The sequence below is a fragment of the Aptenodytes patagonicus genome, chromosome 2 (assembly GCF_965638725.1).
Source record: "Aptenodytes patagonicus chromosome 2, bAptPat1.pri.cur, whole genome shotgun sequence".
Lineage (NCBI taxonomy): Eukaryota > Metazoa > Chordata > Aves > Sphenisciformes > Spheniscidae > Aptenodytes > Aptenodytes patagonicus.
Window position 1 is genome coordinate 53708036 of NC_134950.1, and position 27954 is coordinate 53735989.

Sequence of the window (27954 nt, forward strand, 5' to 3'; positions counted from 1 at the left end):
TAATATATTTGGACTTGGGCACCTGATCAAGTTAATGCGTGTTTAAAAAAACCAAAACCCAACCAACCAAAACTCCTGTGCATCAGATGAGCTCTGGCAACTGCATGTGCCTGCTCTTAGCCCTGTAGAGAGCCTTGCCTTGTCCTGCAAGTGAAAGAGGGTCACCTTGCATTTGCCATGAACGCACCCATGATTGTTTACTCTTAATCATTTACTTGTAAAGCTGCAGTAATATTATCATCTGTCTGATCTCTGTGTTCATTTACTGTTGTTTGAAATTAAGAACAGTTTGTGGAAGATTGTGTAGGTATGATCTTAGGATTGTACAGTGTCAATTGAAAAAATAGTTTGCTAACGTAAAAGTATTTTCTTCACTGAAGCTCTTGGCAAACACGCACTAGTGTTATGAAGCTAATTTTTACATTTGTTATTAATTGTCTGTTTTTTTCTTTGTTCCAGCTAACCACACGTACAGTGCTTAATGGAATCTCATGGGATGCGGTCTGAGAAACAGGGCTTTTTTTAACCACACAGAGCAGTGCAGACGGGCTGTTGTTCCTTTCAACATAACTATCACAGGCTTCAGGGTTAAGATTGCTATTACTGTCTCCTCCTTGCTTTGGCACAAAAGCACGCTGAGGGTGTTTAATTGCGGGTTTGCCTAAAGGTAGATTAGATTAATTATTACTATGTAATGCAAGTTAAAGCAAATAAAGCTTAGCTAGGTGTATAAAAAAAGGTGCTGCCTTTTTGGATTTTTAAAAAAAGCCTGTCAATCATGATGAAATGCAGCCAACTTTCTTCGTATCAGTGAAAGAAAAGGACTGTTTACCCTGTGAAGGGGATATTTATGTCAAGATGAGCATATGAAACGGAGTAGAGGAGGAAGGTTTCTCAGTGAGAAGGACTGCAATTGCTTTCAAGACTCAAAAGTTGTGCTCTTGAAGACTGCAGAACTAGCTTAAAAATGAAGCCTTATCACTTGAACTTCAGTGCCTTCACTGCAGAGTTCTTAACAGCCTTAATGCTAACCACCCACTATGGAATGGATCAAAGTGTTGAATATTTTGCATTATGCTTTACAAAATACTGATTCAGCAGGTTTGTAAAGGGGGGGAAGCAAGTAATTGCCTTTAATCTATGCATTTTTGCCAAGCCATACTGAATTATTTTACTATTAGAGGCATTAGAAACTAACAGTAAAAAGAACCACCAAGTTCGGAAGCATATTTTGGAGTACATCATTTCTATAACTGTATAATGTATTGCCTTACAATTTTAAGTGATAACATACATTAAGTTAACAAACATTTAAAAAATATATGCACTGTTTGAAATGTAAATTATTCTTAGAACACTTTTACTGGGTTTTACATTGTCCTTTTAGTGCCTTAATTTGAGATAATTGTATTATTGCCATGTCAATAAATGTAGAAATCTAAAACTAAACAAAGGAAACCTCTAAAAAACTATTGTATGTCAGTGGTTTTTACTGAATTTTAATTGGTTGAAGTATTGTAGATGCTAGATGCATTTCCTAAATTAAGTACAATCTTTGAATGAGAATTCCTCTTACAAAGAAAGACTGATTCTGTTTCATAAGCCAAGAGATGTGTAGGCAATGCAAAAAAAACCCCAAACAAAACATACAACACAAAAGCTCCGTGTAATTCAGGAATTTCAGTAAATGCTGTCAGACTCTTGCTTTGTAGCAGGAATACATTCATGGTATGGGCAGCATGGTTTTATTTTATTTTATTTCTTAACCAAATACCTCCTCAGTAATTTATAATGGCTTTGCAGTTGTGTATTAAATAAGAAGCACTGGAAAACTGATTCGTCCTTAGGACGATTTGCATGTTTCAAGTGGTATTGAAAGCCGCACTGATGGATATGTAATAATAAACATATCTGTTATTAATATGGTAATGACTCTGTGCTCATTTAATGAGAAATAAAGTAATTTATGGAAAGACTCTTTTGAAAATGACTGGCATGGTGTTTTCTCCTGACGGCAACTTACACATCTTTCTAAGCATTCAGACACTGCAACAGCTTTTAGTACAATGTGCATTTGCAACATAATGCCTAGGGGACTCTGAAACATTTTTTTACTCTTCTACATGAATAAGTAAATACCATATTAAATAATTTTTTCATTCCCTTATTCTCATGGCCTGCTGTAGTAGCCTAACTTATATTTATTATTCAGCCGCCACCCTGAGCTTGCCTTGTGGTTGCTTCATCCTTCATGACGCAGGTTTGGAGCTGCAGAAATCCCACTTATTTGGGGGGAGGGAACCCTGTTCAAAAGACAAAAAACCTTGGGGTGTTTTTTGTTGGTGGGGTTGGGGGTTTTTTTTGTTTGTTTTTCTTTTGGAACAGCCTGTGCATCCCCTGAAGCTAGCTGTCCATAAATCTCCCTGGGTAATCCGCCAAGGCCTGTGGAACAATGGAGTAAGTAAGGACAAATTACATGTGAATGATTGTACATCCTTTGAAGGTCACAGAGCTGGGAAGTATAGATAAATAGAAGTAGGTGATGTGGTAATTTCAGAAAGTTCCTCTGTGTTGAGCTTGCTGTATCAGAAATGTCAGCAATTTCCAAAGGTGTGGATGCAGCACACTATAGACTACCTTTCAGATCACCGGTCGCACTGACTGTTCGCTTGCAAAGCAATACAAGGGATAATTATGACCTACTTTAATCTCCTATCACTCACCCAGAGGGGAAATAATATAGTAAGGTGATTAAATGTATCTTACTTAAATATATATATTATTATAGGAAATTTAGAGCAATAGAAAAGGCCTATCATTCTCCAGACCCAGATTAGGTTTTGGATTGCTCTTCTGCTTTCCTTTATGTGTAACTGGCTACCTCTACAGGCTCAAAAACTCTTGCTTGAATAATTTCTTAATAAAAAAAAAAGTCGTATCTTATAGTTCTGTATTTTATGAATCTGAAAAACAGCATAAAAACTGTTATGAATAGATAATGACTAGTGGGAAGAGGGAAGCATTGTGGAAAAAATGGGTTTGCTCTACAGATTGGCACATACTATCATTTCCATAGCTTTTTAGCAATGCTGAAATTCTGCAATTCTTTTTAAATGCTGATTTTTCTTGGGAAAGAAGCTGCAGACATAATGAAGTGTAAAATTACATTGACTTGTATGTCTGGGATAAGTTGCAACTAAAATGCTGTAATAAGTCTAGACATGCAAATTACAGTTTCTGTGTTCAGGTATACTGATGTTGGCACTTTTTTACTGTAAGCAAGGTGCCTATCTACAGGAATAGCTATACTTTGAGTAACAAATTCAGCCAAAGGTTTCTACTGTTAGGAAAAGTAATGCTTAGAATCTCAACTGTGCAAACAGATATTTCAAGGAAAAAAATAATTGTTATTAAACTTCTAGCAAGCATCAGCTTTACCATCCAGAAAAAAATCATCAGTGTGCTGCTATGTTCACTACAGCTCCACTTTTTCCGGCTCTTGCCTTCTTATTTTGCTTAGCTTTTACCCTTGTCGCTGATGATTCCTCTTACAGGAACATTTTGCCTACACTCATCTAATACAGAGAGTCATCAAGAGATGTGAACGTGTAAGCTATGAAGAGCTAGCGTAAGTCAACCTGGCTTCATTCACATTGGTGAAGCTGTAGTTTTACACACTGAGAAATCGAGACGTCTAGATTCTTACGTGATCATTTTTTGTTGATTTGCCTCCACCTTTTTTCCATTTTCTATTACTGTATTAGGTTGAAAGTTCGTTAACATTGGTAGAATGCCGAAATCTGCTCTTTTTCATTCTCTCTTCAAGCCCCCCTATTCCCACTGAAGGAAGCGGGAACTGTAGCAAAACAGCCTGGGTAATAAGGATACGGCCTCTCCCACAAGCAGGATTTAGCAACAGCCATTGAGGCTGTAGCCAGAAGCAAGTCAGCAATCACGCAGTGAGAGGAGGGGCAGCAGGTGCTCAGCTTCCCTCTGAGCTGGTGAACTCTACTGGGAATTTTTTATGTACTAGTTACAAACACAAAGAATGCAAACAGCGCTTTGTTCTTTTTCCTTCCCCCAGATGTACATTTCTCTTTACCCTGCCATTACATTTTCTGTATCATCTATTATTAGAAGTCACACCTTATTGACACTGCATTTATCAGTTTGTAGTTGCTGTGAGATAGGGATCAAATGTAGCGGTGGCTTTCAGGTTGGGAGCGCCTGGGCTGTGCCATACCCCAGGCCCCCTAAGTCGGCTGTAGGAGCTGTTATTGCGCAGGGCAGCCACGGTGATCTCCGTTGGGGCCTCGCTCAGCCCTGCGCGGTGCTGGGAAGATCGTGCACACCGGAGTTTTGTTCATGTATCTTGTTTCTGTTCCTCGTTTTCTGGGTGCTCATTTGGAGACAGTCAAGGCTTGCAGTGCAGGAAAGTGGAATGCTTGCCTTTATCAGGAAAAAGAACTTTTCTTTAAGCATGTCAAGCACTGCAACGTATTGGGACACTGGAAAATCAGACCTAAAGCACTTAAAACTAGGATTATTTTGAGTTTAATATGCATGGCAATTATCTGTAAGACAGGAGTTGTTAATGTGATTTGGTCCTACCTGTGCTGTGAATACACGCTCATTAAAATGTTTAAAGCCTGAAGATACATAGAAAGGTTCCCAAGAACATTATGGTCCCCACAGAAAATAAAATGTACCTGTCAAAATACTGGATGAGGATGACACATCTTTCCCTTCAAAGAAACAAGAAACATAAATGCAGTATTTTAATTCCTGAGACTGATTATTTAAAATGAAGACTACCTTCTTTGTTCTGTCATGGGCATCACAGAGGTGCCTAAAGCATGCCTTGCGAAGGGGCTTGCCTTGCTTCCCCACGCCTTTTGCTGTTATCGCAGCACCTGCTTGTACCATCTGAGGGTACGCTTACTACTTGTGCTCCTCAGAACTGAGCCACGGGGGATTTCACAGCCTTTTGTAAACAGATCTGGACTTGCTCTGACCCATCTTCCAGCATTAATAGAATCCTGCCAGGCCTGCTGGCCTGCACGCAGTATTGTGCTGATGACACAGCCCCAGCTTTCGGATCCGAGCTGGCTTGCATCCGGCCAGCTCAGGCTGGGAAGCAGCCGAGCGCGGGTGGGCCTGCAAAAGGCCACGGAGACACAGCTGGGGCAGGCAGCCCTGCTGTCCCCGCGACCCAGCCTGGGGTTCCCTCAGGGCTTGTCTTCACCAAGAAAAAAGATGCATTTAACAGTGTTCAACCAATCTTTTACAATTTTAATGTCATCAAAGTAATCTGTACTTCATATTTATACATCAGGTTGCACTCTTTTGTCTCTATACTCCTTATGTCAGTTTGTGTAAGATTCAAGGAAACCAGCATCTATTGATCCCCTCCTTAAGGAAAAAGGCACAAAGGGGTTACAGCAGGAAGAGGCCTACGCGATCTCGGAGGAAAGAAGAAGGAGGTAGTGGTTCTTCACCTTGTGGAGGTCGGGAAGAGTTTTCCTGCAGTTACAAACCCTGATTCTTCTCTTTCAGCACAGCACCCTCTAGTGCCTTTGCCAAATAATCCTGGAAACGAATGGTCGGCGGTTGCCCGAGACCTGATCCTCTAAGGGTTACATACAAGAATGCATGCAGTGCAGCTTCAGACTGTAGAGCATTCAATTTTCATTTAGGGGTCACAAATAAATGGCCTCTATATAGACCACTGTCGGTATTAAGACTGAATGGCTAGACTGAATGGCTAGACTGGAGGTATCCTGCCGACTCAAGGGTAGACAGCTGGGATCTGCTCTCACTTGAATAGGTGGTCTGCAGGATCCCACCCTAAAACTGGATTAAAACTTCTAGAAACCTCTTTTAAGCAAGACAAAGTAACAGAACATTCATCACCCTTGCTGGTAAACTTTAACAACACTTAAATCGCCTTAGTAATTGGAAACCCCATCTTAATTCAAAATCCAGCTTAATTTCAGCATACCACCCATTGGAGCTTCTCTGTGAAATGTAATCCTTGTTCCTCAAAACTTTCTCTCTGTGACTAGGAGCCTACATCGGACAATAAAATCAACTTTTGTTGTTCTTCTCTGAACAAACTGAAAAGACTGAAATGTCTAAGCCTTCCATCTCAAGGCTTACTTTCAAGCCCCGGACTATTTTTATGGCCATTTTGTATATCCTTCTTTGACTGTTTGGAGTTGAAAATCACATTTGGCGAGCAGCACGTTTATCAAGGAAAGATCCTTCTTGTTTTGGGTATCAATTCTGTAGCAAAAGCAGGGCCAGAAGTGCAAATGCAGACAACCAAACAGTGGCAGAAGCTGCGGCAGAAGCTCTTACAGCTGCAGCTGCCAGAGAAGCTGGTGAAGGTAATAGTGCTGGGTTTCTAGAGGCGGCAGCTAGGAGGGGGCTGAGGAAGGGATGTTTCTTTCTGGCATTCTCTTCCTTTTTATATGTTCAAGCACTGCTTTAGTTTCTTTAATCACTGCCTAATACCAAGAGCTTTTGTAGAAGCTGTTGAGGCTCATGTCTCCATGTCTACTGTTTTTAGTACCTTTAAAACTGTTACCGTCCTGAAGGCTCCTGGCCATTGCCCTCACACTCATCCTTCAGCGCTCCTTCTCTGTTACCTATCACCGAGTCTTAAAATAATTGCTGGTAGACTAGTCATCCCCCTCCCCCCTTAGTAAAGTCCTTCTGTTGACAGTTTTCTCTCTTACTCCACGTTTTCGTATAACCCGAACGTGTTTCATCCACCAACAGCCCGTCCTTTTTTCTTCCCCCCACCTTCGTGCAATCACAGCTTTCGGGCACACCACCAGAACGTCTGCAGACCCCTCCCAGCCCTTCGGCACTTCGCCCTCTACATTGATGTTCCCCGCCCGTGGCACCAACAGCGCCTTCGGCCCGTTCTGGGGACCGGGCTCTTTCCAGGCTCCCACCCGGACACCTTAAGCGGTGGCTCTGCGTCCGGTTTGCGCACAGCAGGTTTAATCAGACCTAGCACCTAGGCAGCCGCTAATTTTAGGTCGGTTATACGTTCCCGGGTTAGAGAGAAGCCCGGTATTCAGCCACGCTTTCTCGTGCGCCGCTCTCTCCCGAGAAACTACCGTTGCCCGCGGACAGCCCACAGCCGGAGCGGTTTCTCTTCTCCGGGCCCCCCCGGGCGCTCTGCCCTGCACCAGGCCCAGCCGCTGCGGCCCTTGCTCCGCCGAGCAGCCGTTACCGGCCGCGCCGCGCGACCGCCCCCCTCACCGCCCTCCCAGCGCGCGACGGCCGCCGCCCCGCCCCGCCCTTCCGGCGCTGCGCGCGCAGCCCACCCCGCTTCCGGAGAGCGGGCCCCGCTTGCAGCGTCATCCTGAGGGGCCGGTTTGAATGAGACCCCGAGGGAGGGAGGGACGCGCCGGAGCCGCCATCGCCCGCCCGCTCTCTCCCCACTAACGCCGCTCCCCGCCAACGCCGCTCCCGGTCGCCCTTTCGTTTCCCCGCCGCCACCGCGCCCTCCCAGGCCACGGCGCGCCGTCCGCCCCCTCCGCCATGCCGCTCTTCTCAGGTGAGCCGGCCCCGCCGCCTGCGCCCGGCCCGGCCCGCCCCGCGGCCGTCCGCAGCGTGGGGCGCGGGGGCAGCGCCTGCGGCGCCTACGGTGGTGGCTGCCGTTGCCTCAGCGACGAGCCCTCCTGGGCGGCCCCGCCGCCCCCGGCCGGGCCCTTCCCGCCGCCTCGCGGGGGGAGGCGGGCGGTGCCTCCCGAGGGGCAGCGGGAGGCTCGTCCGGCGTCCCCGCCGTCCTGCCGCTGGCGCTCGGCACGTGTCCGCCGAGCCCGGCCGAGGACGGCGACGGGAGCTCCCCGGGACGTGCGGCCCGGCCCGGCCCGACCCGGGAGGCGACCCAGCCGCCTGAGGAGGAAGTGTTGGGCCTGGCCCGGCTGGGGAGAGGGGCGAGCGCTGCTGATGGCCGGGAGGGCCCTTTCGGCAAGGCTCGGCCGTGCGAACGGGTGTTATACGCGTATCACGTGCGATAGTGCCTCGGTATTGCCCTTGGTTTTTTTTTTTGTTGTTGTTTTGTACTAAACAAACAAAATTTTGTACAACAAGATGAGTGCCGCTGTCTGTCAAGCGAGCCATAATTCTTCATCTGCACCTCCAAATCTATTTAGGTGCATCTGCCTCCGCTCTTTTAAATCCATTATTTCCTAGTTAAAACCGGAGGACTTAAAATTTTCTTAAATTGCATCGCATCCTTCTCGCCGTGAAGGAAAGTTTCTAGTGAAGACTGCAAGAGCGAAACCTCCAGTGACGCTTCTAGGACCAGTTACTGGCTTGTTTATATTTCACAGGTCTGGCCTCTTGGGGCTTTTTAGTACGTGAGGAACAGATTGTAGAAGCCCGCAGTACACAGTTGTGTCAGTGTTTCTCCGCTATTTTAATTATGGTTGGCAAACTGGGATCCTGATGCCAGTATAACAGGACTTTCCCTGAACTCTAGCACATCTGCGTAAGCTGTATTTTCTGTCCAGTGGGGAAATGTGTCCTTTTTTCTTACTTCCCATTGTTTTCAGATTAACAGTTTTCTCCTTTAGTTTGGAAACTTTTGGTGGAAATTTTGATTGCTATCTCTGAAGAAAAGACACTCACGCTCTTCTGTTTCCTCTTCTTGAGTGCCGAGTTGTCAAAACCGGTGACACTACAGATTAATAATTGCTAACTCTTCTGCGTATTTATCGGTGGATGCATGACTGTTCAAAAATGCAAAACTTAAAAGACTCTGTGCAGCTGACTTGTTCAGTGACTGAGTGGGCCGTCTTCCTGGAAAATGGGAAAAGGCTTGCGCTTGGTAGGTCTTAAATATGCAAAATAATGAATGTGTTTTAAAAAAAAAAAAGTTGGACAAATCAGAAGGTACTTTCTGCTAGAAATACTGAAAAGCCAGGCATTTGAGTTGCTTTGTAGGCTAATTTAGACTAAGTGATTCTTCCTTGTTACCCATCTCAAGCACTGCATACATCTGAAATCTTAACCTTCTTGGAAGGTTTTTTAAAATCACGACGAGCTAGAGTTGCCGTAGTATATTTACTTAAAACCGAAGCACAGGTAGAAGGAGGGATATGGTTTTCTTAAAGTGTGGTATTTCAACCAGTTACTGTGCACATAGGATATTACTGTGTGCTATATTTTGCAGATTTTCAGCGAAACTACAGTTTGCTAAAGTAGCCTTGTGTACCTGTGATCGTGATTGGAATGCGTAACCATTCTTTAGAAACACACTGTTTATTCCAGGCATTCTTGTCTGCTCTTGGTTGGTACTAGCTTTACCAAAGTGAATTTAACATGCCTTTGTGTCGTTCTGCCTGATGTTCCTGCTGGTGATCCCATTTCCAGCATTGAGAGCTACACTTTGCGTGACCAAATTTCACTTCACTTAATTCCTGCACCTTTACTGGGGTCAGGTCTTCTGAAGCTGCAACTTGTGCTAGGCTGCTGTCAGTATTTGCACGCAGGTACATTGTTTGTGTGCACACTGTCAAAACTGAGGAGGGTAGCAGTGATGGTGGTGTAAATGGCGCTGTGAGCCAGGAGGTGTGCTATTTTATGGGGCTTATCTTGATGCACGCTTACCTCCTCACGTAGCTCCACATGAAGCAATACTGGTAGCCAAAACTATGTCTATCAAAGAGTAGCTTTGCTTTTAAAGAACATGGTATTGTTTGCCATTGAAGGAGAATGGAAATGCTATGGAAAACTGAACTGGAATCGCACACCTGAACTTCCTTCGGAAATTTGTTTGCAGTGAACAGTGCCAAGAGATTGGGAGAGTTGCTTTCGAGCTGCTTTTGTGAAGACTTGCCCAAAGAATTTCTGATGCTGTTATACACATTTATTGCTTCCAAAGTTTCTCAGTATGTATGTTGGTTACAGTTGGTTTATAGGATATTTTTAGACTTGTTGGAAATAGTATGTTCTGATGGCTGAGACACCTTGTAGAAAATGTGTCCTTAGCTTGATTATTGACAAGTTTTAGAGTTAAAAACTGAATGTTTTGAGATGGTATAAATCTGGAATTTGAAATACTGGGTTAATCTTGCTAATTACACTCTTGTATGTTAGGTAATAATCTAGTTTCAAAACATTTTGTTTGCAGTTAACGTGAAATGGGGAAAAGAGAAATTCGATGGTGTGGAGCTTAACACTGATGAACCTCCAATGGTCTTCAAAGCCCAGTTGTTTGCACTGACTGGAGTTCAACCAGCTAGACAGAAGGTTATGGTTAAAGGAGGAACTCTGAAGGTAGAAATCCGTGGGTTTTTATATTATTTCTAACTTTATTACATTATAACATAATGAGCAATGGCCATATTTCCAAGTGTTCTTCCAGAAGATCTTTCATTGTATATATTAAACTGACTACACTTTTCAGAAATAATTCTGTATGATTCATTGCCTGCTACTAAAAAATACGGGCAAAAGTTTGTTGCTAAGTGGTTGGGAGGTACACTGCTGTTTTAAAACACTTCTTCGCTCTCTTATACCAAACACTACTCTGCTTGGTGTTGTTTTTTTTTTTCCCTGTTCCTTTTTAATGTTCAGAATCTGAACGAAACTTTCTGCTTTTAGCTTGTTTAAGACAAGTTTCTCTGGCACTTCTTTGCTGGAGACTTATCAGTGTAATGTGATATAGACAACTTTCCTACAAAAAATTGTTTACATCTAAGCAGTGTTGAACAACAGATGAAGAACCTTATTGAAAAGATGACTTGGCTGCTTTTTATTTTAGTCAGACAAGACTTGATGATGTGTAAATAGTTAATATTGTGGAATCTTGGATGAAACACAATTGTATATTTAGAAATATGTGATTAATATTAATGAAAATACTTGCTTGTCTTTTGCTGCAAGATAATTAACTTGTCTTTTATTTAATTTCAAATACAGGATGATGACTGGGGGAACCTAAAAATAAAGAATGTAAGTTCTGAGGAATAACTAAATTTTACTAGTTTGATTTTTATTTTGGCATTTAAAGAAAGATTTAAAGTTCTTGCTGTTTCTGTTTGAATGGGTAGTTCTTTCTTAAAAATCAGAGCTTGATGACAAATAATTTTTCAGTTGTCATACCTAAGCATTCTTACAAAGTCCTCACCATTGATTTGTAAAAAACCTTTTCTAGCATCAGGGAAGTCTGATGGGAAATTACACCATCTTCCTGAAGTACTTGGGAGCATCTTTCTTTCTTACAAGAAATGTTCTGGGTCAGACCAGTGGTCGTTCTGTGTTGTGTGTCTGTGACCACAACAATAAGTCGTGTTATTTAGAGAGAGCTTATGAACCTGGGCGCTGTCTGCAGTCCATTGCGCTTGTATTTCCCCAGCATGGAAAATTGTTGCATTACAAATGCTGAAGTTACAGCACTGCCTATATCCTTTTTTATCAGCCTGCTGAAATTTGTTCTGCTGTAGTAAATAGCTGCTGTTTAAAAACAAACCCATTAATAATGGTTATTCATACCTTTGACTAGTTCAAAAAGAAAACAAAAAGTGAATATATTTATTTCTGTAGATATCTTGTAACATCTGTTTGGTACAGGTTTTACTCCAGTTCTTCACTGAGCAGATTGAATTAGGTAGCATTACTCTTACTCTTGTAATTAGTTCGCAAGCATCTATTAGCAGCCTGTAGCTGCAGCTATTGTAGCAAAGTAATTCAGAAAAAACCCCAATACATAATATTCTTGTCCTTTTCTGCATAGTTATGCTAACAGCTGCCTTTATTCTTTTTAATAATGTTATATACAAGTTCTAGGGATTTATTTACACTGTCAAACCAGTTTCTTTCCATTCTGTTGTCCATCCTTTTCCTTAGCACTGTATTTTTCAAGGCTCCAGATAGCCATTTTTCTCCCCCTTTGATAGATCTTATTGTGTAGATGTACTCCTGTTGAATGCTGAAAACCTCCTTTTCCTTACACTAGTCCAACAAGCATGGTAACTTGATTGCTCCCCCCCGCCCCGAATGTTAGTCCTCATGCCTAAACTGATGGGGTCATTTTGGTTATTTTTCACTTTTCGATTAATTTAATGTCCTCAGAACTTGCCAGACCAAAGGATGGTGCTTTCCCACTTGCTTTTCAGGTGAAAAAACCAATTTGAAACTGAGCTGTGCTCCTCATTATTACCCACATATGTCTGAAGTGTTTCCCCAGATTCTAGGCTAAAGATGAAGGATTTTTTTTTGTTGTTTAGAGAATTCTGAATTTGAGAACTTGAGATTTTGTTGGTTGAGAACCTCAAACATTGCAGCTTCTCTCAAATTGGAAGTTAGCTGCTCAGTTATCCTCGGTTCCAAGGTATTTTCTAAGACTTAAGGGAAAGAGGAATACTTGCACTGAAGTGTTGAAGATGCTTGATCCCTAGTGGTCCATCAGGAAGGGAGCTTTTCTGAACACTTCACATTGGGATATCCCATGAATGTTAAATTTTAGTCCTGATTGGAATCTTGCATTGTCAGCTGCTGGCAAGCTCACCAGGCTCAGTGGAAACGTCTAGCATGGATAATGCTGTGGAATTGTTCTCAATAAGTACTTTCTAGATAATGAGAAAGTTAAAGTATACCCTTCAGAAACAGCATTGCAATATCAGTTTTGTAAACTAAGAGAAAGATTGTGTTTATCTTTGGGGAAATAGCTGAAATATGTCAAGAGCTTAATGATTTATTTTTTTTTAAGCGGAAATAACTGCCCTTAAATATTTATTACTATTTCTACTGTGTTTCAAGGGGATGACCTTATTAATGATGGGTTCTGCAGATGCGCTTCCGGAAGAGCCAATTGCTCGACCCATCTTTGTAGAAGACATGACAGAGGAGCAGTTGGCTTCAGCTGTAAGCATATTTCAAACTTTGGTTTCTTGTAAACCTTTGAATAATGGCAAGTTTTTAAATAGTTGCAGTTGCTTAAAAGTGGATTTTGAAACTATAATGTCTGTTTAGCATTTATAGCTTCTCAAAGAAATGCAAATTTACGTTGATGATCCAGCTGGTAGCAGTGATGAGAAGTCTGGAATTTAATTTAAAAGTCATGTAACTAGTGCTGTTTTTTCTTTAAGCAGGCAGCTTAGTAAATTTTCTAAAAATAGTCTTGCTGATGTTTTTAAAGACAAAGTTATATTGCCCTTGCCGTATTAGTGTCCTGAACTTTGCCTGAATAAGGGCTCTTAGATGTGCAAAATTGTTTCCTGCCTCCTTCATATCTGTGAAGGGAAACTAGGGTTTGTTTGGGGTGGGGTGTGTTTGGGGTTTTGTTTGTCCTTGTTAGTAGTATTAGGTAAACTTTTCTTTCTGAAAAAGGAAAGTAAGTTTGACATTAGTGGAATAGATTATATGTTTTCCTTTATGGGAGTAAAGTTTGGAAGAGCATAATTAATCTATTTTTTTAAATGAAGTAACTTCTGTTTGAGTTGTTTCCTTTTTTACAGTTTGAAAGGCTTAATTTTCTAATCAGTCAATTTGAACTAGGAGTTCTTTGTCATAGTTAAAACAATTGCATGACTGTTGTCAACTGTGCATGCAGAACGGGAATGCTTTTATGCATGTCTGTATGAAAACGGATCTGTAGTTTAGGACTGGTTTTGTGCTTCAGTATTTAATGCTTTCCGTGGCACCAGCAGGTGAAGGATACTTACGTATTTTTGAGACTAACCCTATACATAGACTTTGAGATAACTGAGAGGCAAACAAGGAGATGATTCAGTGTCAGATAACATTTTGAAAAAGTTGGTCACATTGCATTTCTCTGATTGAAATTTTGTTATACATCAAAATTCATTTGTCTGTACTGCGTGTATTCATTAAAAATGGAATACACAGCTAAATGAATTCTCTCTTCCTAAAATAATTAAGTGATACTGGTATGCAGTACTACTTCATTTTCATTGAACTACGTGCTTTTCCTTGACAAGTACTCAAATATGCAGGATTTAAAAAAAAGAAAAAAGAAAAAAAAGAAAAATGCCATTATATTGTGATTGATAGTGGTTTCTGCAACTGGTTAGTTTAGTTATTAGTTGGCCTTCACATTTGTCAAAACTTCAGAAATTCACAAGTTGTCTGAAAGGATCAAATTAATGATCTATTGCAGACTTCTGGAGAGGATTTTAAATAATGCTTGTTTCTAACTATGAACTTAATCACATTCAGAGTTTTACTGAAAACTGATTTTAATTAAAACATCCGTGTTTCATACAAATGTATTCATGTGGAAATTTCATGGAAATAGAATTTTAAGGTCAAAACTTGAATGAGATTATAATTGAACTTTCTGAATGACTGCCTGCTTGAAGAATATGCTCATGAAACTAAACATGCACAGAAAAAAACCCAAAGCATTCCCGAATGTCTTCTAAAAGCACCAGATGGTGAAATTATTAATATGATCAGAAAATGGATCTGGAAAACGTCATAAAGTTTGATGGAATATTCCAGTTTTACGCATCTCTGATCATTCCTTTTCTTAGAAGTTGATGTCAAATTAAAGCGTTGATACAAAAACGGTTGCACATCTCTGACCTTCAAGCACCCTTGTAAATTTTTTGGTAGATGGAGTTACCATGTGGATTGACAAACCTTGGCAACACTTGCTACATGAACGCTACGGTTCAGTGTATCCGCTCAGTGCCAGAAGTGAAAGAGGCCCTTAAAAGGTAGGATTCAGTACAAAAAGACCATGACTAAAATGTTTTCTTTAGCTTATGAAATAGATATTTTGTGGAACGGTCCGTCTTAATACTGGTGTGGATTATCGTAACAATCTGTTACTCTTTAAATCTAATCAAGATTGACATAATGATCGATTAAAGTTTATCCTATGGCTGTGTTAGTCTGTACTTTTTAAAAACTTAAGACTATGTATTTGTTGGAACTGGCTTTTAGTAGAGAGAATGTGTTTTGCCTAACTAAAAATAGTTTCTATCAAGACTTGTTTAAAATGCTTAAACAAGCTACTGAACTCCTAACCCTGTTTTCTGGTGTCAGTTTGTACGGTCTTGTTCTGTATAAAAGAACGTACAGGAGTCCTGTTCCTTTCAGGAATATTTTTTTTCAATGGCTTTATTGCATAATGTGTTTTCAGCTATGAAATTCTGACGTTACCGACATTTGGTACTTGGAGGTACAGCAGGAAGCTCTGAGACAGGGCCATGGGTATTACTGTGGCGGCAAACTGGAAAAAGCTGTGTAGGGAACAGAAGGCATGACCCTTATGGAATTTGCTTCATTTGTTCTGATTGTAGAATAACTTTTCTGAATTTTTTTTGTTATTCTGGACTGAAATGTGGAAATGGTTAATTTTTTTTTGTGAGGAATCTACGAGAAACTTGAAAAGAAGATTGGAGGAAAAAAGAATACGTGGTAATGTGAGCCTGAATTTATCCTCCAGATGAATTATAATGAGAAAACCATCTGTATTTAAAAATGTATTTAGAAGTATTAGGTAGAGCATTGCCATCTTAGAGTTAACTTAATTCCTTTAAAATACACTGCTTTCTTGATGCCTTGGTACCCAACTGGATATTCTAGGTTACTGTAAACACTAGTTATTTAAGTACTTATAAATTTTTCTTCATTCTGTTAGCCGGTGAATTTGCAATTATTTGGCACTGAGAACTATTTGTGAAGTACAGAAACTCTGTTTGAAAGCTTTTTCTTGTTTTTCAGTGTTGTCATTTTAGAAAAGTCTGTTTATTTCCATGTAAAGGACTCTGAGTTACTGCACTGAATCAGAGTATTTGACAAATTTAACATACCAAATGTCAAAATGTACCCTGTAAAACTGGCAGGTGGCAATACAAGATGTGGCCTTATTGTTTGTGGGAAGTCAGATTCACAGGCAGCCGCTCTGTTTTCCCCTAGAGACTTAGCCTTTATTTGGCCTTCCCTGCTTGATGACAGCATGGAGGGGTATATGGCAGTGGGAGAGAGGTGAGAGGACTCAAATGGGAAAGCTTACTATTACGGCTTCATTTCTCACCAGCTGCTCCGTTGATCTCTGCGAGGGTACTCCCTGTTTTGTAGCATGACAGGGGGAAAGTTTCCTGCTCATCATCTAGCAATGGTCAGAGTTTTTAAAGTTCAGTCTGAGATTAAAGAATGCATGAGACCCTCCTTTTGCTTGAAGGCTTATATGCTTTGATGAGACCATCTGTTCCTCATGCAGGTGGTAAATTAAGAAATCATTCCAAGAAGAGTGGTAAGTTCTGGTAATACAGGTGGACTCCCATACTTTTTCAGTGTAGGAAATATCTCCCCGAGAAAAATGTCTCACCTTTCACTGTTTTGCTTCTGCTATGGAGGGAGGAAGCCTGTCCTCCATTTCTGTGCATTTTATCTGCCATCTATCCTTGAAGGTGTTTTTTTCCATGTATCTGAAGAAGCTGTGGCAAATGTTTCAGAAATGGGGTAGCTTCTATTCTGACTTTTTCCTCAGTTTCTTTAAAAATAGATTGAGTCTTTGATTAGGGAGGCAGCAGTGATGTATCCAGACTTCTCAGTCTGCATTTGTTTATTGTCTCAAGGATGCTGGTTTTCCTTTGCTTCCATGCAGTGCTTGCAAAATAGCTGAGACTTTGAGGAGAGTGTGAGCAAATCTTATCTTCAGTTACTTCTGTTTTGGTGATTGATTTCTTTTTTGATACATTTAAATAAATCTAGCTGCTGCCTTCTTTATGATTTAAAAACCTGACTGCTCTTCTCGATTGTGCTTAATTGCATACAAATTATTTTTCTTCTCTTTTAGGTATGGTGGTGCCTTAAGAGCTTCAGGAGAAATGGCCTCTGCTCAATACATTACTGCAGGTTGGTGTTTAGGGTAGAACACAGGGTTTTAGGCTAGCATGTGATTTCCTGCTAACTGCAGATGAAAATTGCAGTTACAGCTCTGCATATTTTTCTTTAGTGCATATGCCTTAGGAATTTCAGATCTGCTAGCACTGGCGGATTCATTTTGCTCTGTTGTTAATATCTTTAAAGGTTATTCTGACTGTGGCTGCAAAGCATACATCTCTGCATATTACCTAGCTGCATGCTGGGAAAAATATATTCAAATGTGATCTAGGCTTAGATAGAAATAATTCGTATCTCTTACTGTTTTGCATGTAGGCATAAAGTAATTGGAACTTCCTAAAGGAGACTCCATCCATCTGTTGATTTGATCGTTTTGTGTAGAAATATTTTAGTGAACAGTTCTTTGTTTCACTTAATGGTAGGCTAACGCCATACTCCTAGAATATGTATTTCATTGATATTTTTTAATATGATTTATTGGCTGAGCATTATTGTTAAGCTGGTAGCTGATGCTTTATCACTGGTTTACCCTGAAGATCCATATTTCATAACTGAAATAGAAAGTAGTGTCTTCAAAAGGAAAGTTACTCTTTGTTGTGGTGATCTGGGTGCTCACAATGTGGGAGCTCACGATGGCCCCGTATCTCCCAAGTTCTAACTAGAATTCTAGTTAGACCCCTTACACTTGAACAAGGGTACTACTTGTCCACTTTTTCTTTTTTTACTCTATTTCATTGCCCCACTAAGATGCTGGGCCAGGACACTGGGATTTAACAATGTAAGGAAGGAAAGGTCCAGTTTGTGGGTATGCCTGCTGATCGAATTTTGGGGTGGTAAGTTCAATGGTTACTCTATACAACCATGCCTGCCCCTCCCCTTTTCGCTGCCTTTACTTTGTGTCCCTTGTTTTCTTTTTAAGGTGACAGCTCTGCTTTTTAGGAGTCTTAATAGTTTAATTAATTTGTAGTTAATTCTTTGGCGCTGAGCTGGTCAAGAACTCCTGCATGACACTTATGGCATTTTTTTTAATTGCTGTGTCATATTGGTTGTCCCTCTTATCAATGTCAGTGAAGATATTTCTTAAAGAGAGGAAGCAACTGACCTTGGTTCCTTGTAATTGTGCCTATATTCACTTATTCAAGAGTATCATTCATTAGTCTCTCCACTTGTAAATTAGTGACCATGCAGACTGTTGCCTACCTCACAGGGTTGTTGTGAGGATTAACAGGTGTCTCTGAGGTGATTTGTGGATTTAAAATGCTGCAACCTGGGTAGATAAGACATATGTAGTAATGTGCCTGGAGCAAAAAAGAAAGCCATGTGTATTGTCATGCAATCAGTAGCGTTCATTGAATTGCACATAGTTACGAACTGTCTGCACGTATGCATACACATACTTGTTTTCCTGGGTGTTAAATTGAGCATGAGTATTTTCTAGATATTTTAGTTGGGAAAAATGAAAGGTTTTTTTTCCCAGTAGTTCGTGGAACTTAAGCTGCTCTAGAGGATAGACTGTGAATGCCTTCTGGTTTCTCTAGGTGTAGTCCTCTTATGAAAACATTGTTCCTCATATGTGTTTCAAATGAAATCTTAACTACTCAAAAATGTTTTTTTTTCTGTAAGCAGCCAGGAAAGACAAGGCACTATGTGCCAAACTCCCAGAATTGTCATCTTTACGCTTGCAAAGTCATGTTCACGAAGGAGATCTTAGGTGTACCTGTTATGCCACTTGGAAAATTTGGTCCTGCTTTGGAAAGATCAAACTGGACACTGTTAAATGATCAGTCTTTAAACGTTGCTGCTATTTTACTATTCTTTTTAAACTTCCTGCCATGTTTGAATTGTTTTTCCACTTCTCAAAGCATTCACTTACTTTTTCTTCAAGCTCTTAGAGACTTGTTTGATTCCATGGATAAAACTTCCTCCAGTATTCCACCTATCATTCTCCTGCAGTTTTTACATATGGCCTTCCCACAGTTTGCAGAGAAGGGCGATCAAGGCCAGTACCTTCAACAGGTAAAGACCGATTATTAGCTTATTGTTTGAGGATTCTACAGTATGTTGGAAGTTGAGAACAAGGATGTTTTAAAACTTACTTTCTCTTGTGAAAATAACTTATCCCAGTAAAGTCTTTGCTTTTGTATTGTGTAGAAAAGTTGAATGTAATATCAAGTGCTAGCTCTGAAAATGTATGGTGGAATAGGGAAAAATTCTTAGTTAAGGAATCCTTACATTTGGTTTTATAGTGTAAAGATTGATGGGTTTAATATTACTAAATCATAACACTACTAGTCAGATTTAATGTTCTGTTCCTTTCCTAGGATGCCAATGAGTGCTGGGTGCAGATGATGAGGGTACTACAGCAGAAGCTGGAAGGCATAGAAGGTGATACAGTTATGGAGGTAATTGTAGTCTTACTCTAACCAGAGTTAGGATTTATAATATTGTACTTGTGATTCACATATTTTTTGCTAAGGATTATCTGTTTTGTGTGTTCTTCAGCACGTGTCTATTGTCCAGTAAGTGAAACTGCTTTCTGATGTGTCTGGTCAGCATAATGCTACCTATGTCATGTCATGTCATAGCTATGCTGTGGAGCATACTATAGGAATACTTTCCCTTTGGGCTTTGTAAGGCGTATGTTGGACCAGGGTAGTGGTGACTGTGAGTATGCAGCAGCTGGCCCTCATAACCTGTGAATTTAGCACGTAAGAACTTTTTTTCTGGAAGAAACCCCATCCTTGTGCTACAGCTTTCTTGGCTACAAGAATGCATTTCAAACAGACAGCTAACTTAATTAACCTGCTAAGAAATTACTTAAAGCTTTTCACAAGACTTTACCAGACTGACTCTCTTCTTTCTCTGTGAGCTGTTTTCTGGAGAGTCTTGGCAGTGGCAAAAATCTGATAGACTACTCTAAAATTTAAGACAGATTTAAGTTGGGGGGCAGGGAGGTGTGACTTTTTGATTGAAATCTTGCTTGCTGATGTGCTGTGAGGTGGCTTTAACAGCATGCTATAAATGCGTTTGTTTTGAAACTTTTATACAGTGTAAGGAGATTGACTAGGAGAAAGTGCGCCTAGAGAAAGGTGAAGGAATAGGCTTCAAAGAATTTAAATAAATGGGGTTATTTTGTCTGTAAAGAAGACTGTCTTTACGTGCTATTTAAAGTTACATCATAAGAGAATTTGTTTTGCAGACAGACTCTGGAGCTACAGCAGCAGCTTCTAAAAAGAAGAGTTTAATTGATCAGTTCTTCAGCATTGAATTTGAAACAGCGTATCCTAAAGACTAAGGCAAGACATAAAGAATTATAATAATTTCACACTTTAGCAGTTGAGTGCAGGGAGGACGAAAAGCATCATCCAGAGTAGTACAGAAAATAAAGGTGTGTGGTGGGGAAGAGAGGGAATGATGTATTGCAGGAGTACACAGAAGTTAAAGTTAAGATTGGATGTACTTTGAGAGAGAGGATGATGTGGGGAGGAAGAATGGTAATGGAAACTTACAGAAGAACCCACTGAATTTAAATACCAGGTTTCCTTCCCAGAGAAGATTGCCAGTTACCTACTTCAAGGACGTTGAGATGTTTTATCCAAATAAAAGTAATTATGTTCCTAAATAGCCTTTTTTTGACTTGTAAAGGGAGTGTTGCTGATATACTTGGCATATTAAACATGGACAAAAGATAGCTTGATTGATTTCTTAAGAAATAAATTGGATGTACACTGTTAGATGAGTAAGAAACTAAGGCAGCTGACAACTTTCTAGTAGCTTTTTAATAGCAAGAACAAAAAGATGACATGGGGCACGCATCTCATGCCAAGTATTACTGTTTTCCCACTTCACCACCCCAAAATCCTGGCTGTCATTAAACTGGCCACCACTTTTAGAAAGAATTATACTATATGTGTTGCTAGTCTGAAATAAGGAAACATTGTCTTAGATGAGGTACTGTATCTCATAGCTTGGTAGTGATGAAGAGTAAAGGCCTTTTTTAAGGTAAGAGTCATGCATATCTCTCCCTGCACTGTGGTGTTTGTTATCCCTGAAATAGTTGGGAGGAGCAGAATGAATAGCTAAGAGGAATGATGCATAGGCTAATGGCAGGAGGCAGAAACTTGGTAGAAAAGTTGTGTTGCAAGCCTTCAAAGTGTGATTATGGCAGCATTTGTAGAATAAATGCATTCAGAGCAGTCAGAAAAGTGTCTCGTTAGAAGAAGTGGATGAGAGAAAAGGATTGGTGGCAGAAGTACAAAAAAGAAGAGGTTGGGCAGAACAATTAGAAGAATGTGTAGAAAATAATGAAGAAATGGACTTTATTTCAGTGAAGAGGGCAGATACAAGGCAGGGAAAGGAGGCTGTGCACGTTGAAAGAAACAGGAAGTCCGGCCAGCAGCAGTAATAGAACTTTATTACTTGTAAACAGTAACGGAGCATAGTGTTGCAGGACAGCTTCAAGACTTGGTATTGGCAGCCAGTTAGTATGATCTGTGTCCTGGGGGGGTGGGGAGGGAAGAAAGAACAAAGCAGGCCTCACAGGCTTAAATGGTGATTAAAAGCTTATTTATTTTTTTTGGTATGCTGTCTGCCTCAGCTACCACTTGTCATTAGACACAAAGGAACAGATTGGTTAGAAGGAAGGGCTGTTTCAAACCTTCATTTTTATACTATGAGAAGTAAAAGTACTACTGATGCACAAGCACAGTATTATCTTAAGTTACCGTGCTGTTCAGCATGTTCTTTTCACTAGAGCAGTAGTTCAGCTCTTGGTGCATGATGGTTTTCCTTAACTTCGTGAAGCATGAAATGTACAGAAGCTGAAGAAGAGGAAGTAACTAAAGGAAAGGAGAATCTGCTTCAGCTTAGCTGCTTTATCAATCAAGAAGTGAAGTATCTGTTTACAGGACTAAAATTGGTAAGCCATTACAACTTTTTTTTATTTAATTCAGATTCTAAATGACCTGTGTTTTTAATCTGTGATTTGGAATTGACATCTACTGTCCAAACTTTACAAAGTTCCAAGGTTTTTTGGGGGTGTTTAATGGGAAGATGGAAATGAAAATGAATTGCCTGTTAACGTAAAGCAGACTTCAACAGAGCGTTTTCTTGACCCTGACGTGGTCTTCCCCATGCAGGTAACCAAGTGCAAGCCAATTTGTTACTTGTAATTTGAAACTATTTGTTTGACTTTCACTTCAGACTGAGTAGTATCATGATTTAAGCATGCTGTAAATGGTTCCCAAAAAGTCCAAAAGTCAGTTTTAAAATAGGGCAGCACTTTTGTTGCTGTGTTCTAAGAAGAAAAAAACAGATGATGAAACAATTAAGCTTAAACTTAATTTTGCAGATTTGAAGGGGGTGTTAAATCTTCCATGACACATCATCATCATCTTTAAGCTGTTTATTTAAGTAGGACTTCTTAAAGTAGTCTGTGTTTTATATATTTCTAAGTTTTCAGGGTTTTTTGGAGAATCTGAAGGGGCAGGGAGAGGAGCTACTACAAAAACACTGTTGTAGTAACTGCTCTTGTAGTATTTCTGTAAGAGCAGGGATGGAAGCAGAGATCTGGTTTGTACAGGACTGGACCAAGTTGCGTGGTTCTCAGATAATCTTTGTTTCTGCTTTTTCTGTTTTGACAGAATTTAGAATGAAAAGTAAAATAAAATAGTTAATGCTCACAAATTATAAAGATTATGAAAAAGAAATCTCACTTTCAGGCCAGAAAGGGCCTTCTAGAATTGTTACGCTGGATTGCCTGTAGCAAGAGAGTCACAACACTAACAACCAGGTCAGTCTTTCCCTGAATTTGGAAAGGTCCCTGGAAGCAGAGTATCACCACCTGGCTCTTTATGTACGGCTCTGCTTTAGACTGAGAGTTGAGAAATGTGCAAATATTCCTGTCACAAGAAACTTCAGAGGTTTTTTTTTTTTTCCAGTTGTGTTCCAACCATGACATGACACATTCGTAACCAAATGCAGATATTTAAGTTGCAAGTTCTACTCTTGTAGAATAAAATTTTCTGCAGAGAGAAACTTAGTGTTGTTGGGGCTCAGGAATGAGCCTGGAGCTGAACAAATGAATGGGCATGGTCTTTTTGCCAAGGAATTTCAAAATTCTGTGTGTCGTAATGGCTGATAGCAACAGAAGAGATTGGCAGAACAAGATTTAGTTGACGGCTTGTTTATCCGTGCTGTGCTTTTCTTTAAGCTGGGTTTTATGATGAACGTATGTGTTACTACCTTTTTTTTTTAACAGCGTCTTCAAGAGGAAATCACCAAACTCTCTCCAACACTGCAGAGAAATGCACTCTATATCAAATCTGTGAGTGGTACTTTTGTTACTCTCTTTATGATTCTTTTAACTGTTGTCAATTTTCTGTCCCAAAACACAAAGTTACTGCTGCAACAGCATGTGATTTATAGAATCATGTTTATAAAGCATCTGAATATCCATGACCAAGAAATTTAAGACCAGTTGAAAATTATTTCTTTGAGTATGCTACTATACAGAGCTTCAAAATAGGAGGCCTTGTTATATTCCTATGTGTTTGTGTACAAATATGTTCCCAGAATAGCCTGTAATTTAGGATGAGCAGTGTTTAAGGTATAAAAGATCTGTAACTATCTCAAGTGACAGCTTTTTCTGAATTTTTTTTTTGCAGTCTAAAATCAGTCGCTTGCCAGCGTACCTGACTATTCAGATGGTTAGATTTTTTTACAAAGAGAAAGAATCTGTGAATGCCAAAGTTCTTAAGGTGAGTAAGTTTTCTGCATATTGAAATTTAATTCCTCTTTATGCTTTTCAATGAGTTTTTATTATAGGTAGACAACTAATACTTGAAGGCTATTTACTAAATTGTTTGCTTTTAAATTGCATTTAAAAATATTAACAGTGCAGTTTCTCTTCTTAAGTACAAAGTAGCTTTGTTCCCAGTTGCGATGATGTGTGGCAAACTATGCTACCAAACTAGACTGGGGGAGGAGGTAAGAAACAGAAGTGAATTTGCTCCAATACTGTTAGGATTTTTTTGGGGGTCTCTTCACTAGTGGTTCGGAGGACGCTGTTTAATTACGGAGTGGGCCAGGCTCTCAGTCACTGGATAGCATTCAAAAGTTGATGAGAAATGTTTATGCTAACAAACACTTCCTGTATTAGTTATTTTGTCTGGCTTTCTGACTGACAAATGCAAGAACCAGCTGCAAACAGCTAAATGTTCCAGTTTTGCTTTCTGTTGACCTTGGCTGATAGACCTCCTAGGCTGCTGAGGAAGCATCACAATAGATGATGCCTGTTCCTTACAAGAGAAGCAAGGGAATAAAGATTGAAGGCGCAGGTTAACTATTGTAGAAGGTTGTTTGGATAACACAAATGGACATTTTTGCAAGTGTACAGTCATTCTACATGCATTTTTTTTTCCTTAGGCCTGCATAGGTATATCCATAGTATAAAAGTATGACAGCTAATAATAAAGAATCTAAGTGTTTATACTGAATGTAGTAATTTATGATGGTTTGTTTATACTGAATCAGACATTCTTCTGTGAAAGTATTATAGCCCTTTAGGTAAGTACTGCCAGCAACCTTGCAGTAGATCAGGTTGTCATAAATGTGACAAGAGTTGCATTTAATTGGACTTAGTGTTGTCTTCCCATGGGAGAACACTTTAATGTGGAGTACCAAATTATGCTAATAATCTTTATGCTTTTTACTTCCTAGGATGTTAAATTTCCTCTTATGTTGGATGTGTATGAGCTATGTACGCCAGACCTTCAGGAAAAAATGGTTTCTTATCGATCAAAATTCAAAGATCTAGAAGACAAAAAAGTAAATCAACAGCCAAAGAATGTAAGTCTCCCAGCAATTTCATGGACGTTTTGATTAGATAAGTCATACATCTGAAATTGGGTACTAATAAGGACTAGAGAAAACTTGACTGACTTAAATATATTTTTTTTTTTCCTATTTAGCATTCAAACTCCTCAGTATTAAGCTTTAGACGTTTTTGTGTATTTTCATGAAAATATAGTACCTGCTTTGGCATGACTGCTTGATGAGAAATGTTAAAAGCTGTAGACAAACATGTTGCTTACATTTTTATTTCAAAATGTACGCAAATGTAGTGCTTCTGCTTACCAGTGTTATGCCTAAAGGTTTTCTGTGAATTACACAAAATGATTCTCCAAACATTATTGCTTGCTGGCAGGTCACTTGTTCGGTGGAGTATAGGTACCTGTTTCCTGCTCACCAGCTGGAAGGGGTTGTACAAGGGAGTACTATGTGTCTGAGTGATAAAATACAGAATATACGTAGTAGTGAGCTAAAAGACTGTACTCTAAAAACTTGGTAAATGGTTTAATCTCCTACCCTGCCTACATAATTCTAAAACTGACTTCCTTTTCTTTAATGAAGAAAAAAGTAAACGAGCTAAAACTGTAGTGTTTTAGCCAATTTTTTTCAAAGTTTGCTAGTCTTTTCCTAGCCTAACTCCTGGCAGTTTCATTTAAACATTTGAATAAGACTTGCATCTCTCTCTACACAGTTAGGAGCAAGGAAAGAGTGCTATTTTAAAACAGAATGTATTGGCACTTAGTCTGTCTCTGGTATTTTCTTATTGCCACTTCTGCTGCTAGAAAGTCCCTAACAAAGAATAAAGTCTTCAGTTGCAGAATTGTTTTCGTGCTCCAAGCCTGTAAATCTGGTGGGTAAACAAAACAGTCTAGGCAATATGTGCTAAAATGGTTATATATTTGCTTTAAAAAGTGGTCCTGTTTAGATTAGGCTTTTGGATGTCCAGCTAGAAATACTGTAATGGAACTTGTTTCAAGTTGAACAAAAAATGTATGGGCTTAGAAACATCTTTAAATGAATGGAGAGTTGGTATTTGAGATGATTGTGCTAAAGCTTGCTCAAAACCATTTCACATTAATTCAGCATATTCTGTTCTTTAGTCTAGTAAGAGTGATGGTGCACAGAAGGAAGTTAAATACGAACCATTTTCTTTTCCTGATGGTGAGTACAGGGAAGTAAATCTATTTTAAAGTAACTTTCCATTTACTCATGTTGAAGTGGACCTGATAGTAGTAATATTTTGAGAACGCCGGTTATTTTTAATGCCTTTGAAAATTAAGCTTCAGAAACTGACAGAAATTTAAGGAATAGAAAGATTGGACTTTAAAAAGTGCTGTGGTGGTGCTAGTGTTGCCTAAATTTGGGGGGCTTGGAGCTTGAATGTCCTAAGCGTTCACCCTCATGTTGAGGACACTGTGCAGAAATTATTTTGGAGGTCTTGTTTATCCCAACTGTTACCATTCAGTGCTTCCAAATTTTCTGTGTGATGCGCTACATGAGAAGTGGAGGGGGGGGCATTGACTAGCTCGAGAGCACGGTGAAAACAGGATGTTCTGGAGTGCTGAGAAGGGCAGTTAAGACACGTTGGGGACTGTAACACCCTTCTCGGTACCTTTGAAATAGCCATTTTTTTTCCATTGAAAAATGGAATAGCGTAATTGAACTAACTGCAGAGTGGGCTGACCTACTGTACCTGAGTATTCTCAGCAGCATCGCTGTGCAGCCCGTGCTCAGCAAGTCGGTCCTTGCAGTTTCACGGCTGGCCTTGAATGTGGGCAGCAGCTGGTGTTTGAAGGAAGTATTGGCCAAACCTGCCCAGAAGGTTTACTAATCGTACATCATCGTTTTGACTCCTTAAGCTTACTGCATTTGCATTACGCCCAGGATACATATTTATGTCATAAAAATGGACAACAGTCCCAGTTTCCTGAGGGGCTGTCCTGGCTGAAAGCCGCTGCTTTTAGTTCACAATGACTTAGAACCGTGCTGCAAATGGGGTTTTACACAGCTCAGTGCTGCAGTATGGCTAACGCGTCTGTGAAACACACTGAAACTGTTCATGTGAGACTTGTGTAACTTTTTTTCCCCCTCTTCCTTCAGATACTGGTTCTAATAATTGCGGCTATTATGACCTGCAGGCAGTGCTAACACATCAAGGCAGATCAAGTTCCTCTGGGCATTATGTGTCTTGGGTTAAAAGGAAACAAGGTAAAAAATAAAATTACAGCACTGTTAACCACCCTTCACAGCTTCTTTCCTTTAAGGGGCTGTTAAACACGCTTAGATTTCATGTACCTAAATTACAAATAATCCTCTTGTTTTTCTTGCAGATGAATGGATTAAATTTGATGATGACAAAGTCAGCATTGTTACACCGGAAGATATTTTGAGGTTATCTGGGGGTGGAGACTGGCATATAGCTTATGTTCTACTCTACGGGCCTCGCAGAATTGAAGTAATTGAAGACGAAGCTGAACAGTAGTCTTCAGTTTTAGTCATTCTGCCTAGGTGTGAAATAAATGTTGATTACTGATCACTTCTTTAACCCCAGAGCTTTAGCCAGTGGATAAATAATCTGTTCAAACCTTCTCATCTGAAGAGGGGTATTGTTTCAAAACTGATCCGTGTACCAGTTGTCACTACTGGACTGGACTGCCCACTGTGGTGGTGACAATACTTAAAATAGCTTTAATGTCTTGCAGAAGATAATTTTTTTTTTAAATAAGCCTGTTCCCCCTCCCCCAGTGTCATCAAGTATTTATTACACACCTATTCTCACATTTGTTACTCTTGCATGGTTTATACCACAGTTCAATAGCTGTCCATCCTTTGCCTTCCCTGGCAGTTTTGTTAGGAAGGTAGAAGAGAAACTGTTGCCTTGTTGCGTAACTCAGTGCTGCTGCCCATAGCCAACAGCCGTGGCTACAATCAAGTATTTGTCCAGCCTGACCTGCTGACTCAGTCTGTTCTGTTGCTGGCACCTCATGACTTCAGAATAAATTGTGATCAACAATGTGTCTCCATTAAAAAAAGTTCATGTCTCGGTAGTGTAGTTGTTAGTATGTGTTTGTTTTCACTTCCTGGGCCACCACTGATGAATGTCTCGAAGCAGTCATGTAATAAAGCCACTTTTTTTTTCAAGCTGTAGGGATTTATCTACTGAGTAAAGAGTAACGGGAGGTTAAGTCTAGTATGGTGGCTGCAAAACTGGGCTTTGCTTACTTATGGTAACTTCTGTTCCTTCCCCACAGGAGTACA

General features: G+C 40.0%; 2 protein-coding genes across 2 annotated transcripts in view; both read left to right on the forward strand.

The window, feature by feature from the left end:
* The window catches only part of ROCK1 (Rho associated coiled-coil containing protein kinase 1), a 92549-nt gene extending 90628 nt beyond the window's left edge, over positions 1 to 1921 (forward strand). The window contains exon 33 of the mRNA XM_076329874.1: positions 460 to 1921. Coding sequence (XP_076185989.1) covers positions 460 to 463 — 4 coding nt within the window. The 3' untranslated portion in view covers positions 464 to 1921. The remainder of the gene's footprint in view (positions 1 to 459) is intronic.
* Positions 1922 to 7349: 5428 nt separating this feature from the next.
* Positions 7350 to 27743, forward strand: USP14 (ubiquitin specific peptidase 14). The gene is made up of 16 exons (XM_076329876.1): positions 7350 to 7573; positions 10157 to 10302; positions 10948 to 10980; positions 12787 to 12891; positions 14605 to 14708; positions 16799 to 16857; positions 18731 to 18861; positions 19167 to 19247; positions 20045 to 20124; positions 21649 to 21763; positions 23105 to 23170; positions 23511 to 23603; positions 24565 to 24693; positions 25797 to 25857; positions 26797 to 26904; positions 27027 to 27743. Exons 1-16 carry the CDS (start codon positions 7558 to 7560, stop codon positions 27176 to 27178), a joined length of 1479 nt encoding a protein of 492 aa, XP_076185991.1. The 5' UTR covers positions 7350 to 7557; the 3' UTR covers positions 27179 to 27743.
* The last annotated feature ends 211 nt before the right edge of the window (positions 27744 to 27954 follow it).

Excerpts from the sequence above, each read along its gene's own strand:
- USP14 (XM_076329876.1), top strand. Across the intron at positions 19,248-20,044 it reads AAGGTGATACAGTTATGGAG|ACAGACTCTGGAGCTACAGC; the intron begins GTAATTGTAGTC and ends TTTGTTTTGCAG. Across the intron at positions 21,764-23,104 it reads TGTTTACAGGACTAAAATTG|CGTCTTCAAGAGGAAATCAC; the intron begins GTAAGCCATTAC and ends TTTTTTTAACAG.